The sequence below is a fragment of the Mustela putorius genome, unplaced genomic scaffold (assembly GCF_011764305.1).
Source record: "Mustela putorius furo isolate JIRA1106 unplaced genomic scaffold, ASM1176430v1.1 tig00003834_pilon_pilon_pilon, whole genome shotgun sequence".
In the NCBI taxonomy this organism is placed as follows: Eukaryota; Metazoa; Chordata; class Mammalia; order Carnivora; family Mustelidae; genus Mustela; species Mustela putorius.
Window position 1 is genome coordinate 93,424,396 of NW_025421987.1, and position 15,593 is coordinate 93,439,988.

A 15,593-nucleotide genomic window follows, 5' to 3' on the forward strand; every position below is an offset into this window, starting at 1 on the left:
TTTTGTGGCTTTACTTCTGTTGTACCTTCCAGCTGAAATCTCTCTTCCCTTTTCTGCCAAATTTTTTCTCATCCTTAAAGCCTTGCTCTGTTGTCCTTTTCATGAAACCTTACATAATTATTTTAGTATAGTTTAGAGTATAGTTATAGTTAACTATATTCTTAACACTGAAAACAGTTGCCAGCTAAAACATTATTTACTTCTGCTTGCATTCTATCATAAAATCTCTGTCCTCAGAACACCTAGGATAATACTGAGCTTTTAGCAAAATTGAGTGATTGATTTAACACCGTAACAGAGATGCTAATTGAAGTATATAAATTTCATTTAATGCCAACAAGTAGGCCACAAAATTTTATATAATATGTGTTCGCTCTGATCACATGTGAATTTTCCTTGGCCTTTGGTATTTGGCAGCTACTGGGGAGCATAGGAATACAAAAGTAGTACCAATGCTTGGTAACTATAATGAAACAGCACTGCTTAAGTGGGATTTATGTTTCTGGGATTCCTCGGGCAGCAAATAATGCACTCACTGTGGCAAAATGAAATGCCCACCACCAGCATTATCAAGCAATCACAGATCAGTAAACTTAAGTTTCCTGAGCAGCTAACTGGCAACAACTAGAGTAGGTTAGAATCTTAGCTAGGAAGCCAACCCACTTGCGCACCAGAGTACAGTAGTTAGGAAGCAGAGGGATCAGAGGAAGAAAAGCAGGGAAGATCTACATGAAGAGAAATGGAATGGCAAAACAGGCAATCCTATTTTATTCTTTCATAAGCACACTGTCCTTTTACATCTTTGAAGAAACGTTAAGTACATATTTTGTATTTAATACTATTTTTTGGTAACAATTTAGAACAAAGGAGATTTGTAGGAATTGTAATATAATATAATACAATATAATAACTATCCATAACAGACTGATTTATTCATCTCTTAAAAATGATCAGTTGTAGAAATTGTCTAACTAGTAAAATAGGAAATGATATGTCTGAATAGAAGCAGGTTAAATAATCCAAATGGAAAGACATATTTCCTTCTGATATCCATTAATAGACATTTTTCCATTGACCATAAATACCTTGAACAGTACTATGTATTACTGGGAGGGGGAAAAATAGTTGTTTTTAGCTAATCAAATAGAATTATTCAAATTTTGAAACGTAGTTTAATGCATACCAGTATTTTTTGAATGAAAGGGAAAAGAAGTCTTCACTTTCAATAAAGTTCTTTTCTAGACCCAAGTTACTTTTAAAACTAATAAAGCAGAGGTTAGCACTTTTCCATAAAGGTTTAGATAGTGAATATTTTAGGTTTGTAGGCCCAAAGGTCTTTGTGGACTACTCAGCCAGTCCACCTTCTTAGTGATTCAGAATGCCTTCTGGTGTATTGTAGTATTACCATTTTCTTCTTTTAAATGTGGATTAAATCGGATGGAATCAAGGCTACTTTGTAAATAGACCATCATTGCAATAAGACAGTATCAGGCACAGATTTTGTAGTCACACTGCCTGCGTTCAGATCCCGTCCTGCTTGCTTTCTGAGCTATGTGATCTTGGTTGGACAAGATCAAACTCTGAGTTGCTGGTCTCCTCTCCTGTAAAGTGCAGACCCCCTGCTTGATAGGGTTGTTTTATGTATAGCCCTTTAGCACAAGATCTGCACATAATAAAACTAAACAAATACTGCCTATTAGGGTGATGATGATGGTGATGATGATGATGATTACCTTACATTTTTAATCACTGTATGAGTTTATCACCTATTAATATTATTTGATGACTTTTCTCCCCTTTTCTTAATTTCTGTAGAGTCTGTTCTGGGGATTATGAAAAATGGGAAAATAGATTATGGGGTTGATGTATAGCTTACTGACAGAATATACATTTTTTTGAAAAGCCATTTTGGATTTTTATACTAGAAACTTCGTGTGCATCATTATTATTAGGTAAAAGTGGTCATAATTCAATTCACTGAAGGAGCAAACATGTGCCAGGCTTTTCCTTAGGTGTCAGCTGTAACACATCTCAAGTGTCAGGTCTTATTCTAGGTGGTGGGTATGCAAACAGTTTAAGGGCCTAGTTCTGCTATGAATTTTTAAAATGCTGTTATAAATACAGTATTTTAAATGTATTCATATATGAATGACTTCTAAATTTAAGATTATTTAAAATCTTTCCTATCGAAAGGAAAGACTTTAAGGTTTTCACAGCATTTTTGGCTGATGTTTTGGTTTCTAGAGTTATCGCTGATTTTCTTGATCTAATAATTTAAAAATCTGACAATTCTATAGAAATATGAGACTGTGAGAGTTGCAGTATCAAATTGACAATAACTAAGAGATGTTTAGAGAGCATATCATCTGTAAATAACTATCATCTGTAAATAACTATTGTTATTTACATTATTTTTACATGTAATGTGTACGATTTTAACATAATTACGTGCTATTTCTTGATGGAAAATGTCCGAGGTTGGGAAAATATTTATTGAACAAAATATATTTTGTTCATTTGTAGCCACATTTCTTTCCCTTCCTTATTCCACATGGCCTTAGCTCAGAAGCTGTAGTTAGGGTGAGATTTGATGCCCCAAAGTGAATAACAGTAACTTCCTTTAGTCATGTAACATAGTGTAAGTAGTTTTTTCCGTGTCTAATTCTTTTCTTCCTAGTCTTTTTAGGAGGTAACAGTTAATTTCAGCTACCTTCACATAACAGTGCTTCAGTAACAAACTTGGAAGGAAAGTGAGGTGTCACTAGAAAGAGGGTGTTTGCTTATAATATAATAGATATTAAGTATTTACCGTATAATTTATATAGAGATATATATGGATTTGGGAGGGTATTTAAGCTATAGGTAAAAAGGAATCGTGTGCCTGGTAGACTACTAGACAGTTAAGAAATGTGGAATATTTGCTTACTGCTTTGACATTGTATAAGTTAGAGTATTGGTGGTATGTTAATCAAACCACAGGTACACTATTGTATAAGCCAACACAAGAAACCTGTAAAAGGATATTATTTTGAGACATCTAAACATTTGGATGATGAGAAGTGATTATAGTAGATGACTAAATTAATAAAAATAAGTTGGATTACTCTTTTTTTTCTGCTTCATGAAAACAGTCATACAAGAAAATGAAAAAATGACAGGTGATGAGAGGAATGAGGAGGACAGTGAGAGTAGTTGGTTGGCATTGTCTTTTCTTTATAGATCTATCCATGACCATAGAAGTGTTCATTTAGAAGAGTTATCTCTAAAGACAGCCACAGGTTTTTGTAAATACATTTTGTATTGTTGAATTTGGAAACAGATGTTGACAGTTCAGTTATGTCACCTGCCATTTTGATGTTCTCTCGCTTGTCACACAGAAATTTCAACTAGTTTCATCCTTTGATGTATAGTGAATCAACCAGTTTCATTACTGTTGGCGCAGCCTAATGTATTCAGTCTAAGAATCAGACAAAAATCTCCCAAATTATATGCTAATACTTTCCCTTAATTTAAAATGCCTTACTGTTTGTATTTTTTTTCTTTTCTGGGAAAATTTTATTTATAGTAGAAGTCTTTGGGTTATATAAAGTTTAAGCCTCTGGATGAGTCTGCTAGTTAAAATTTTGAATGTAATGTTAACCAGCATTTTAGGAAACTTTCTAGTTGTATTATATAAAATATAATATTTGGACAATTATTTTAAAAAACTCTGAAGCTATTTGAAACTGCCAATTTAGATTATTTTAATGAGTTTAGTTTTCCTAACTCTTATTTTTATAATGTGGTAAAAATTGAGCCCATTGTTCTCCCAGAACACTGTTCTTGTACAAATTAGTGACCTCATTCACTGAAATTTTACCCTTTTTTGAGTGTCTAATTGAAAAAATATTAGGCTTGTGACATTGTCAATTCTTAGTTGTTTTTTCTCCCACATCTCTTGAGGTCTTTTATCTGATAAAAATACTGTACAGAAAATAACATGTATTGAGTACCAATCCACATGTAAATACATTGTGATAAAAATTGTACCAGTTAACATTTCACGATTATTAAATGGAATGAATTTTAAACATAGGAATGCTGTTTGTGTTGTATATGGGTAACTGGGTTTTGTTTCATTTTGAATTTTCAGAATAACTGTATTATCTCCAAATCTGAGCTTTGTTTTTTTATAGTACTTTTGCTTTAGTAATTGATAGATTTTTACCTATGTTCTTAGAAGCTGCTTTTACTGAATATCAGAGCAGCTCATAAAAAATGAAAATTCAGTCAAACTACTTACTTTATGTAGTATAAAGTTAAAACAGTGCCTCAAACATCATTCTTTAACTTGGAAAGAGATCCTAAATTGTAGTCATATAAGCTTGTGTGAGGAGGTATATAGAATATATGAATTAATGTAAAACTGTGATTAACTTGATGCTTAGAAACTCAAATTAATAGTTTTGAGGGGCTGTAATCTTAAACTGAAGTCATTAGATAGCAAGGAAAAAATACTTAATAATAATTTACTAATTAAATAAGCTACTATATATACTCCAGTCTTGTGAAAATTATGGTTGAGAATTAAATGATTTTTTCCCCTTTTGATTCAAGTGAGGAGCATACACTAGTTCATATTGGCAGTTCAAAAATAAGCGTTGAAGTAATAAGTTGTTAACGACAAGCCACTTTCCTTGAGCATTCCAGTTAGTCTAGGTTTCACTGTATCTTAATATTATATGTCTTGCTCATTTTATTCAGCTGACAGTCACATTGCTTTTCACTTTTTAAACTCTGCTGTTTTATATTTCTGACAGATCTAGTTTTAGTGAGGGGGGAAAATGGAAATGCAGTATAGAGCCCTATTATATAGCGGCTCGAGAGGTACAGAAATGCATTTCCATTTTTGTTAGAAGCTATCCATTCTTCCCTAACTTACACCTGTTCCTTGCTTGTGCCCTTTGGTTTAACATTGTTCTCCTCCCCAATTTTCCTCTTCTCCTCATTGTAAACTCATGGCAGGGTCTGCTTGGTGAGCTCATTCTCTTACAACAGCAAATTCAAGAGCATGAAGAGGAAGCACGCAGAGCCGCTGGCCAATATAGCACGAGCTATGTCCAACAGAAGCGCAAGGTGATGGATGATTTAAGGGGGCTACTGATGTGTTCACACTAACCGGCTATTGCTGCCAGGATCCTGTCACCTTAATCCGTTTGTGGACTCCAGTGATGGGAAATTATTTTTAACAAAGTAAAAATATAAAAGACACCTAATACAAATATGTAACTTTCCTGGAGTGGATTAATAAACCCAAAATATTAAACATAGGAATTTGTTTTCTGAAACTGAGATTCTCTGTGAGGGTCCATGGATTTGTATTTAGAGAAGAATTATGAATTGTGGTTCACTTGGTCCAGTTACTGTATGGAGGCACCCCAGTTTGTAGCCAGCTTGTCTGTGGTTCACCCAAGTTTTCATTCCTAAAATGTAAAGGATTACTGTGGATGGCCACTATTTAAATTATCTAAAGAATGAAATTTACTTGTTTTAGTAAAATGGGTTAGCAGAAAACATGGCTACTTCTTGTAGAAGAAAATATTCTGCTATAAATTTTGGGCAAAATTATTCAAATACACCCTGATAAACTCATTGATTATTTCCACAGTCATCAGTGAAGTTAGCACAAATAAATTTTCACCTTGGACTACTGAAGGATTGAACATTGGAAATTTGATATGATTCAGGTCCTAAAGAAGAGATTCTAATAAAAGTTGGCATAAATCTGTACAAATGTTTGGTTATAGGTGTAATTAAGAAGTCCTTAAAAAAATGCTTTTGGCTGTTAAATGATCCCGTGGTGTAGATCCCAAGGTTAATGTTCTGAAAAGACTTGAGTCAAAATGAAAGGAATGTAATGACTTCAGAGTTACTTCTGAGATCTTGACATCAGCTTAATTAGGTTACATTTATTAGATCAGGAAAGTTTTAAAAGTGGTATGTAAGTTTTACTCAGGAAAAGAGATTCAGCCATTTAATTAGCTTCCTATAGGTTCTGGTTTGAAGTCAACCAATATTGTAATGATTTAATTACAACCAATATTGTAATGATTTAATGAAGTTTTGCTTACTAACCTTATTACCTCATTTGGTGATGGGTAATACTTGAGAGTACTCCTCACAGTTTCATTTATCTTTTCAGTGTCATTTCCTGACTTTTCTCAATTCCATGGCTGTGGAATCAACTCTTGTATATTTAACTTTCAGTGAATGAACAACATAGGTAGAAATTGAAAATAAGTTATTTTCCTATTTGATTAAGTTAAAGTAGATGCCTTAAACCAAAAAGGACTTATTTTAAGTGGTGCTTTAGCATTCTCTGCTCTGTATGTCTTTGAAGTGCCATAAATAGTCTCACAAATTGGATGCTTAAGCCGAGCCATCTGTTCCTTGGGTTTGTTACACAATGAAAGGAAGGAGTTACTATGTTCTGGTGTGTTAGAAATATGAAGAGCTCTACTTAGAATTTCTTGTTTTCTCATAATGGTAAAATAATTTGAAATGAACCCCACAGATCTGCCATCCTTAGATTCTAAGATATGGCTTAAGATTATCGATACACTTTTGAATCAGATGATTAAAGGGATCTTAGTAGTGAATAATGTTAATTTTCTACATTGCTCAAGGTTAGTGTTCATTTGAAGTCTACTTTACTAGGCTGCTTTCAGGTTTAGAAATCTCATTTCTATTTCTGATGTCATCAGATTGTCCATGTAACCCTTTATTTTGCATTATCCCCATTTGTAAAACAGTAGCTGGCAGGATTGCACCTCCGTGTGTGTGGCTTATTGAGGCATACTCAGTAAGTACCAAACAGTCTGGCCCACTCCGGAGTTACACCATGCAAAAGGAAATGGAACTTCAAGAACAATTCACGCTCTTCTGTAATGACATCATTCCCTATCTGTCCTGAAAGATCATTTCCTTACTTCACCTTCCCCTGTTTCTCCCTATGGTAGGGACACAGGTGATGTTTCAGCCCTTCACTGTCCTCATGATCTGAACCCCAGTTCATGAGATTTGTGTCATTCCTCTAAACATTTGAGGTTTTCTTGAGGTGCAAAACCACAGCTTTTTGTTGCATTTTAATCATTCTTCCTCCCTTATCCTCTTGAAAATGTAGGTAGGCCTTAACTTCTTTATATCTTATTAGTAGCAGCTAATAAACTGTCCCTATAGCTCATGCAGAGACAGTAGATTCAAACTGCCTTTGGTAGTTCTGCCTCCTATGAATACATAACATATGTGGAAATGTTTACGAGTCCTTTACCTATGTATTTTGGTATTTGAGAATGGCCACAATGGCTTAGTAGGAAGAAACACTTAAAATATGAAACTCAGGCTTGGTTTTGTGAGGAGCTAGTAAAGGTTTTTCTTTTTCAGCTTTAGCTTGTTTCTGCGGAGGATTCCGCTCTTTCTCCATCAGTTTCACAGCCCTGGAATTGTAGAAAAGCTCTGGTTTCAAGACCATTGATACCCATTTCTGTCAGGGTGAGTTTTAAATTAATTTCATAATGCAAACTGAATATATTGAGCAACGGGACAAGAACTTAACTCTTGTCATAAGTGGCAGAACTGTACCAGCGACGTGCGTCAACATTAAATATTAAATATACCCAGAACATTAAATATACAACATTAAGTATACCCAGAATAGGTGACAGGTGAAAAGTCAGATGTGCTGTTCCCTTAAGAAAATACGGAAAAGTATCTTCTCATTTCTTTAATATTCACTTCAGAAACCTAAATGTTTTCATCTTATTTGCCAGAAAATATTAGGTCTTATTCTTGACTCCCACCATAACACCTGTCTTAATATAATGTTAATTTTGATATTCCATTAAACTGAGCAGATAGGAAGCATAGTGATAAGTCTGTGCATGAGTTATGCCTAACACTTGTGCCAAAAGGCAAATGATAAACCTAAAGACTCCTAAAAATACAAATTTATAAAAATCTGAAGTCACTGCTACTAAATACTAATGTTAGCATAAAGATTGTAATTAATAGTCTAATAACCTTGTATCATTTTAACTTACCCTTTTTATGTTATCAAATTACCAAGTTAACCTTCTGTAGACCTTGGTTTACAGTAAGCATTCAAACTGTTTTGGTGTAATTATATTAGTTACTTAATTATTGTCCCAGATGTAGAGTACTAGTGGATTTTTCTGTTATAATTTAGGGTATATTGCATGAAGCCATTAATACTCACATTCAAAACTAAAACAGTTTATACTAACACTGCTTATATAGTTCATACTAATTAGCTGCAGTCAGATGAGTTTTTAATGAAACAGTTACCTTTTAAAATGAATTGGGAATTTAATCGACATAGCACAGTTTTTATGATTGCATTATTATAGTATGATGGCATGCCATATGAAAACAATATGAAATTATTTATTTCTCCATCGGTCTTCAAGATTTTGTTCTTCCGGTTGTTGGTGCCTTCCCAGCTTGTTTGTTTCCTCACATTTTAGGAGACTATTAATAATTCTTGTCCATTTTACACAAACACAGTCAAATGAAAAAGCTTTTCTCCATAAGTCTGCTTGCTATACAAGAATGAGAAAACAGTAAATAAAAACAGTTTGTTTTATATTATCTTTTCTTCTAATTACTGAATCATATTTGCAGAGATTTTTAGGCATAGGCTTTTAAGGAAAAAACAGTATGTTCATAGCAAGCGTTGCCATTTTTATTTAAAAGAAGTTTGGGGAATGTTTTGAGAAACTATTTGGAAAGAGGAATTAAAACCTCAAAATACATTTTTATTGTGTGGATAAGAGTTATTAATATCTATCTCAATAAGTAAATCACTTAAAATTTTCTCATATGTAGTTGCTACCATAATGCCTTGATTGCTTAAATAACTATTGAATGACGGTGAACAAGGACTTACATGAATTTCACCTTGAGTTTTGTGTCCTATGAAATAAAGTCATGTTTATGAATTTTGATTATCAGGAATTAGATAATTATTTTGAAAGACTGAGTATGACAACTTCTGCACCTCACCAAGGAATCAAAGAGCAGTTATATGGATTTGTCATAAATGACATCATTTTAATAAAATTGATCAGTTGTTTTATATTTTGAATTATACTGTGACTAGAGCCTGTTAATGCAATAAAGTTCTTTTTGTTTTGGATATTTTATTTTAGAACTGTTAGCATTAGTAACAATTGGAAGTAGTTTCTACAATAGCGATAGATTTTATCCTACTTTTGTTTTATGTTTAAATCAATTTTAGTTGCCTTACTCAATTTTATTGCTACTGATGCATTCACTCTGTTGTGGGTTAGCAGATCTTGCACTGGAATTGAATTTAAAAACAAGCATCTGGCTCTACTTAAAGCTCTGAAAATACAAGTTGTTCTTTGATTTATTAAATACTTCTCTACTTACAGAACAGAAATGGGTAATAGATGCTTAACATATACACTGTGACTAGTGAATTTTTTCAGTAACTATAAATGATAACATGCATCTAAGTTCCCAAAACACATTTCTGGAGGTGTCAGTGCTCTTTTTCTCCAAGCATCCAAATGCCTAGGGCAGAATATAAAACAACCTATGAAAACTATAGTAACTGTATATACTGATCTCTTATTTTTTTAACGAGCCTTTCATCAGAAATAACTAGAATAGTGTCTGGAATAGGATTGCTTTTTAAGGCTATTAATATAGTTAAAAATTTTTGATAAGCAATTTTAGTGTTGAATACAGATTTTTTTACTTTATTAAATCATGTAACTTAAAATGTGCTTTGATTAAATATGCATATAAAGTCAATAATTTTTAAAAATACTTCTCAAAAAATTTAACTTACTGTACATTTTATGTAAATCTATTTCTACTGAAATAAAGTTAATTTATTTTAAATATCTAGGTGACAGACAAAGAGAAAATTGACCAGCTTCAAGAAGAACTTCTGCATACTCAGGTAATTCTGATGAATAGAAAGAACCAGGGACTTGAGGGGCACCTGGGTCTCTCAGTGGTTAAGCATCTGCCTTCATCTCAGGTCATGACCCCAGGACTCTGGGATCAAGCCCCACAGCAGGCTGCCTGCTTCTTCCTCTGCCTGCCACTCTGCTTGGCTCTCTCTCTTTCTCTCTCTCTATCAAATAAAGAAAATCTTAAAAAAAGAAAAAACAAGGGACTTTATCTTATACTTAAGTTTGATAATGGAATTTTTTTAAGAGCAAAATTTGGAGTGATTTGATGATACAATCTTATTATAAATAGATGTAAAAAAATGCAAAAGTAAGTTAAGAAATAAAGAATAAAAAAGAAACTTGGTAAGTGTGCTTTACTCATATGTGTAAAAACATATCTGAGTGAACCTTGTACTTCTAATTTTAATGAAAAACTGCTGTGGAAAAAAAAGTGGGGGAAAGTGACTTGTTCTTACATAGACCTATGCTTGCATTTTTACATAGATAGGCTGATAATTCAAGTCATTTAGTAGGCTGATTTAAGTCTACCATAGTTCTAATCCTCCCTCAGTATCTTTTTCCTTTACTTCTCTAACCCCAAAATGAATCAGATAATGGCTTTTCTAAATGTATTTCTGGCACTGATTTGAAAAGCTCTTCTCCTGTAGTTGGTTATAAAACCTTGATTATTTTAAAGACATGTTGTTCTGTGCAATCTGATGAGTAGGTAAATTCTAGTGCAGAATTGCCATATCATCCACTCCATCATTAATTAATATGTTTTTATGATTATTATATGATATAAATACAATTGAAATCTATAATCTAGTTATGTTAATTTACATGGATAACAACAATGTGCAATAATAATTAAGTTTTTGTCTTTTAAATTAACACTTTTTTTTTTTTTTTTTTACAGATTTTTTTTTTTTTTTTAATAAACATATATTTTTATCCCCAGGGGTACAGGTCTGTGAATCACCAGGTTTACACACTTCACAGCACTCACCAAAGCACATACCCTCCCCAATGTCCATAATCCCACCCCCTTCTCCCAAACCCCCTCCCCCCGGCAACCCTCAGTTTGTTTTGTGAGATTACACTTTTTTTAAGGAGAGTCTCTTTTTTAGGGAAGAAATACAAGGGACAACCTAGATGAAATTAAACAGTATAGTTTTTCACAGGTTCTCTTAATATTCTTGATTTCATTGATATCTATGCATTGATCCTCATGCCTGACTATACCATAGAATCACTTGTGCTCTGGCCGTCTCCATATATATTTTTAAAGGCTTTTCAGCCAAGCAATTCCAATCTTCACTTCAGCCAGAGGTTAGGAATCATTGGTCTCGAAGTGTGGTCTCTCGAGCAGTTGCATCAGTATCCTTTCAGGATCTTGTTAGACGTGCAAATTATTGACCCCTTCCTAAACCTCCTGAATCAGAAACTCTAGAAGTAAAACCTAGCAATCTCTCTTTTTAAAAGCCCTCAAATTATTCTGATGCATCCTTAAGTTTGAGCACTGTTGGTCTTGATCTTTGGAGGACAGCTCACTAACACATCTCTACAGAATGGCTGAAGATTGGCACCTGTACCAAAGAATTATTCCATCCCCAGAAAATGTAGATCTGCATAATTGATTCCATATTTACAAAGAAATGAACCAGTGTAAATCCTACTACCCTTGTTTATCTGTTGATATCAACTCTTTGACTTGTGTAATTTGTAGTGTCAGCCATGGGCATTGACACAAAGACTATGAAAAATTCTTGACATAATAAACCCTAGGGTTAGCTATCTATACCAGTGATGTGCAGTAGAAATACAATGCAAGCCACGTGTGTGATTTAAAGTTTTTGCATTCCAAAAAGGTAAAAAGGAATAGGTAGAACTGATTTTAATAATACATTTTATTTAACACAGTGAATTCCAAATTAGGATCATTTAACATGTAATGAGTAGAAACATAGTAATGAGGTATTTTATTTATTCATTTATTTACTGAATTGTAAAAGTCTGGTGTGTATTTTACATTTAACAGTGCATCTCATTTCCGACTGAACTATGTTTCAGAGTGCTCAACAGCTCCAGTGGCTGGTGGCTACCATATTACACAGCAGAGATCTATTTATGTCAGAGTTTTGTTGTATATTTTATATATACAGCATATAAGTGAGCAGGTGTTACTTAAAAATGTTTATAGTAGGGACACCTGGGTGGCTCAGTTGGTTAAGCAGCTGCCTTCGGCTCAGGTCATGATCCCAGCGTCCTGGGATCGAGTCCCACATCGGGCTCCTTGCTCCACAGGAGCCTGCTTCTCCCTCTGCCTCTGCCTTCCACTCTGTCTGCCTGTGCTCGCTCTCACTCTCTCTGACAAATAAATAAATAAAATCTTTAAAAAAAAAAAGTTTATAGTAGAATCTAGCTTCTTGTTCTACCTGTCTCATATTACTGAGTTCTACTGCAGAATATGCTTTTTTTTTAATTTGACTATAGTTGGACATTGTCTGAGGATAGACCCCTGATTGCCTGTTACTTTATTCTTAAAAGATTACAACAACCTAAAAATTTTCCAGAGGATGATTTTTTTCCATTTTGAAAGACATGATATAAGTTGGACATAAACATTCTGCTGGTTTTCGGAAGAAGTAATTCTTAATAGTGTCTGAACATTGCTCATGTTTAGAGAAGAGATGATAGTATACAAACTAAGAAGATCAAGTAGAAAAGGATTGCATTTATTTGAGAAGAGAAGTGTGTAGCTAAGCATCTACCTTGACAAAGCAAGCTGTCTACATGTATCAGTCTTTTTAAAAAATCTCTTTTTATATCAGTATTTTAAGAATTAATGTGAAATCTCCGGCCTTGGAAACATAACCAAAATTTGGAGAGTTTGAGTTCTTGACTCTGACCTATATAATCAAAACCCTGTGATAAGCTACCAAGGGTCCCTAACCTCAGATCCCTAATCTAGGGAACCTTTGCCTCATGTAAAGAGTTTAGGAAGCTAATGCTAATAAAACATTCAGTATTGGGCCTGTCACATAATACATGCTCAGGTACTATTAGCTGTTGTTATTTCATTTTAATATACAACATAAAATAATGTGGGGAATGGGAAGAATTTGAATTTTTGTCAAATGTCCCTATGGTAAAGACTTAAATTTTTGATGTAATAGGAAATACTGTTTCAGTAGATTATACTTAAGAACTTACTTCTTTAAATTCTTACATTTTACTATTTTTAAATAATTCAGTTTCTTCAATGTAAATAGCAAAGAATTTTCCAAAGAAGATGCCAAATTATAATAGAAAAACGAATTCCATTGTTTGCATGAGAATTTTCATAATTTATTTTATTCTCAGCATTTTCAAAGAAGCTTCTTAAATGAAATAATTCATTTTAAATATTCAGAAGATACGACTTCAGGATTTTGGAAGATTTTAATTTAGACTAATTAAATTGTTAACTCATCCTTTTCTTATGTAATTATGGTGTTATTTTGTTACAGTTAAAGTACCAGAGGATCTTGGAACGGTTAGAAAAAGAGAACAAAGAATTAAGAAAATTAGTATTGCAGAAAGATGACAAAGGCATCCATCACAGAAAACTTAAGGTATTTTCAGTTTACCTTAATTTTGCTAATTCCAGAACTTTGCATTTCACGTTGTACATTCATCGATACCAGTTTTTAAAGCCATAATGTGTTCTATTCTTTTCTTTCTAACCTGATACCCTTTGGAGATAGGGAAGTCTTTTCCTATATTAAGACACTTCATAAATTATAGTCTACAGATATTTGTTTCATATAGGCCCATAAAATCTTCATCCTTTTAACAGTCATTTCTTGTGAATCCATTTATTCTTCAGAAATACCCCATTTATCTTGAGGCTGATTTAAGTTCTACAGTTATAAAATAAGAATTGTGAGTTGAGGGACATTTAGATATGACTTGGCATCATATCTTAAATTTCCAGTGAATGATTAGTCCATTTTCTTCAGTTTTATGAAAATTACTGTTTTCTTCTGGAAGGTTTTGTAGGCATTTTACAGCATTTTTGTAAAAAGTGTATGCTGGTATTTTTATCATCAGCACATTGGTAATTACCATTATCAGTAAGTTAAAGCTCATTATTGCCCACTAAACCAAGCTGTATGTGCTGAATTAGTTGAATTAGTAACATTTTTAATGTATATCTTATATAAGTAAACAGAATTTGTATATAGCAAACCTACAATAAGTCATGGCACATGTATTCTGAAACCAGGGTCCAAAGATAAGTAGTTCCTCTTTAACTTACATGTATTAATAGTTCTAACTGTAAATCATGACTTCATAAAACAGATAAATAGCATGGCTTTATTCACAATTTACATGTGGTGATTGAGTAAAGTCATATCCAAATGTAATATATTTTGAGAGTTCACCTCAGAAATGGTATTTTTTCTCATAAAATGAAATGGTAATGAAAATTTCAAGAATTTTTTGTTTATTTTTTGGTGGAAAGGATAGCAGTTGCTTTCCATTTAATTACTTCTAGGTGTTAAGAGCTGAAAGGAAATGTTGGCCATCATTTTGTTCCTACCTTGCATTGAAACTTGTCTTTAATTATTAAATGCTTGGCATGGTAGTCCTTTTTTTCCTCACTTGTTTATTTGTTCATTAGTTGTTCAAATACTTTATTGAAGTATTTGCCAGGTACCATGTTCTGTCCTGGTTCTCGAGAAAGAAACAATGCAGGATGTCTGCCCTTGATGCTCTCACACTTGAGTCTGTACAACTGTCACAGTACACTTACTCATTCTGACTGATTTAATAGTCTTCTTAGTGATTTCTTCTCTTCTTTTATCCTTTCTTCAGTTTCTCTCCCCTCGCCACCATACACATACCAAACTTGATAGGGGATGATTTCCTTGTAGTTGGTCACCTGACTCCTTTTTTGGCCTTTGTGGTGTTAATGATCTTCCTTTGTTGGGCATTTAATATTTGTTCTTCAATATTAAACAGTAACTTCCCTCTTTTAACATTTAATTGGAAGGTTAGAAAAACCTCAGTTAATGTACTATATTAAATCAGCATATCTCTAAATTAAGTGAGAGAAAATGGAATTTTATTATATACTGTTTTACTATGAAAGTATATTATGTAATTAGAAAAAAAATCATTATAGAAAAACATTTTGGATTTATCAACTTTTTTTCTCTTGATACATCTGATTTTCTTTAATTTATTCATATTAATTTTTGAAATTTTCTAGAAATCTTTGATTGACATGTATTCTGAAGTTCTTGATGTTCTATCTGATTATGATGCCAGTTACAATACACAAGATCATCTGCCAAGGGTAAGTGAAAAATTTATATGCAGTGAGCTTGCTCTTCAGCAAAAGAACACTTCAGATTTTAAAAAAGTTATGTGTGTGTGTATGTGTATGTATATACTCAGACACACAGTCTAGCCATATACATAGGGACATTAGCCATATACATAGGGACATACGACAGAGATATATATTTTTTACCTATATATTATTATGTGCTTTAGGTGATGTCTTAAGCATTAACTGTAGCTTGACTCTTGGTCCACTGGCTTAGTTATATTTATATG

At 33.0% G+C, this 15,593-nt stretch overlaps 1 protein-coding gene across 4 annotated transcripts in view; it reads left to right on the top strand.

The window, feature by feature from the left end:
• OPA1 (OPA1 mitochondrial dynamin like GTPase) overlaps positions 1–15,593 on the top strand; it is an 89,879-nt gene that overhangs the window by 14,148 nt on the left and 60,138 nt on the right. For 2 of the 4 annotated variants that reach the window (XM_004745284.2, XM_004745285.3), the window contains 4 exons: positions 5,005–5,115; positions 9,935–9,988; positions 13,496–13,600; positions 15,244–15,330. In XM_004745284.2, coding sequence (XP_004745341.1) covers positions 5,005–5,115; positions 9,935–9,988; positions 13,496–13,600; positions 15,244–15,330 — 357 coding nt within the window. The remainder of the gene's footprint in view (positions 1–5,004; positions 5,116–9,934; positions 9,989–13,495; positions 13,601–15,243; positions 15,331–15,593) is intronic. The other 2 variants (XM_004745286.3, XM_004745287.3) reach the window with 1 other exon arrangement.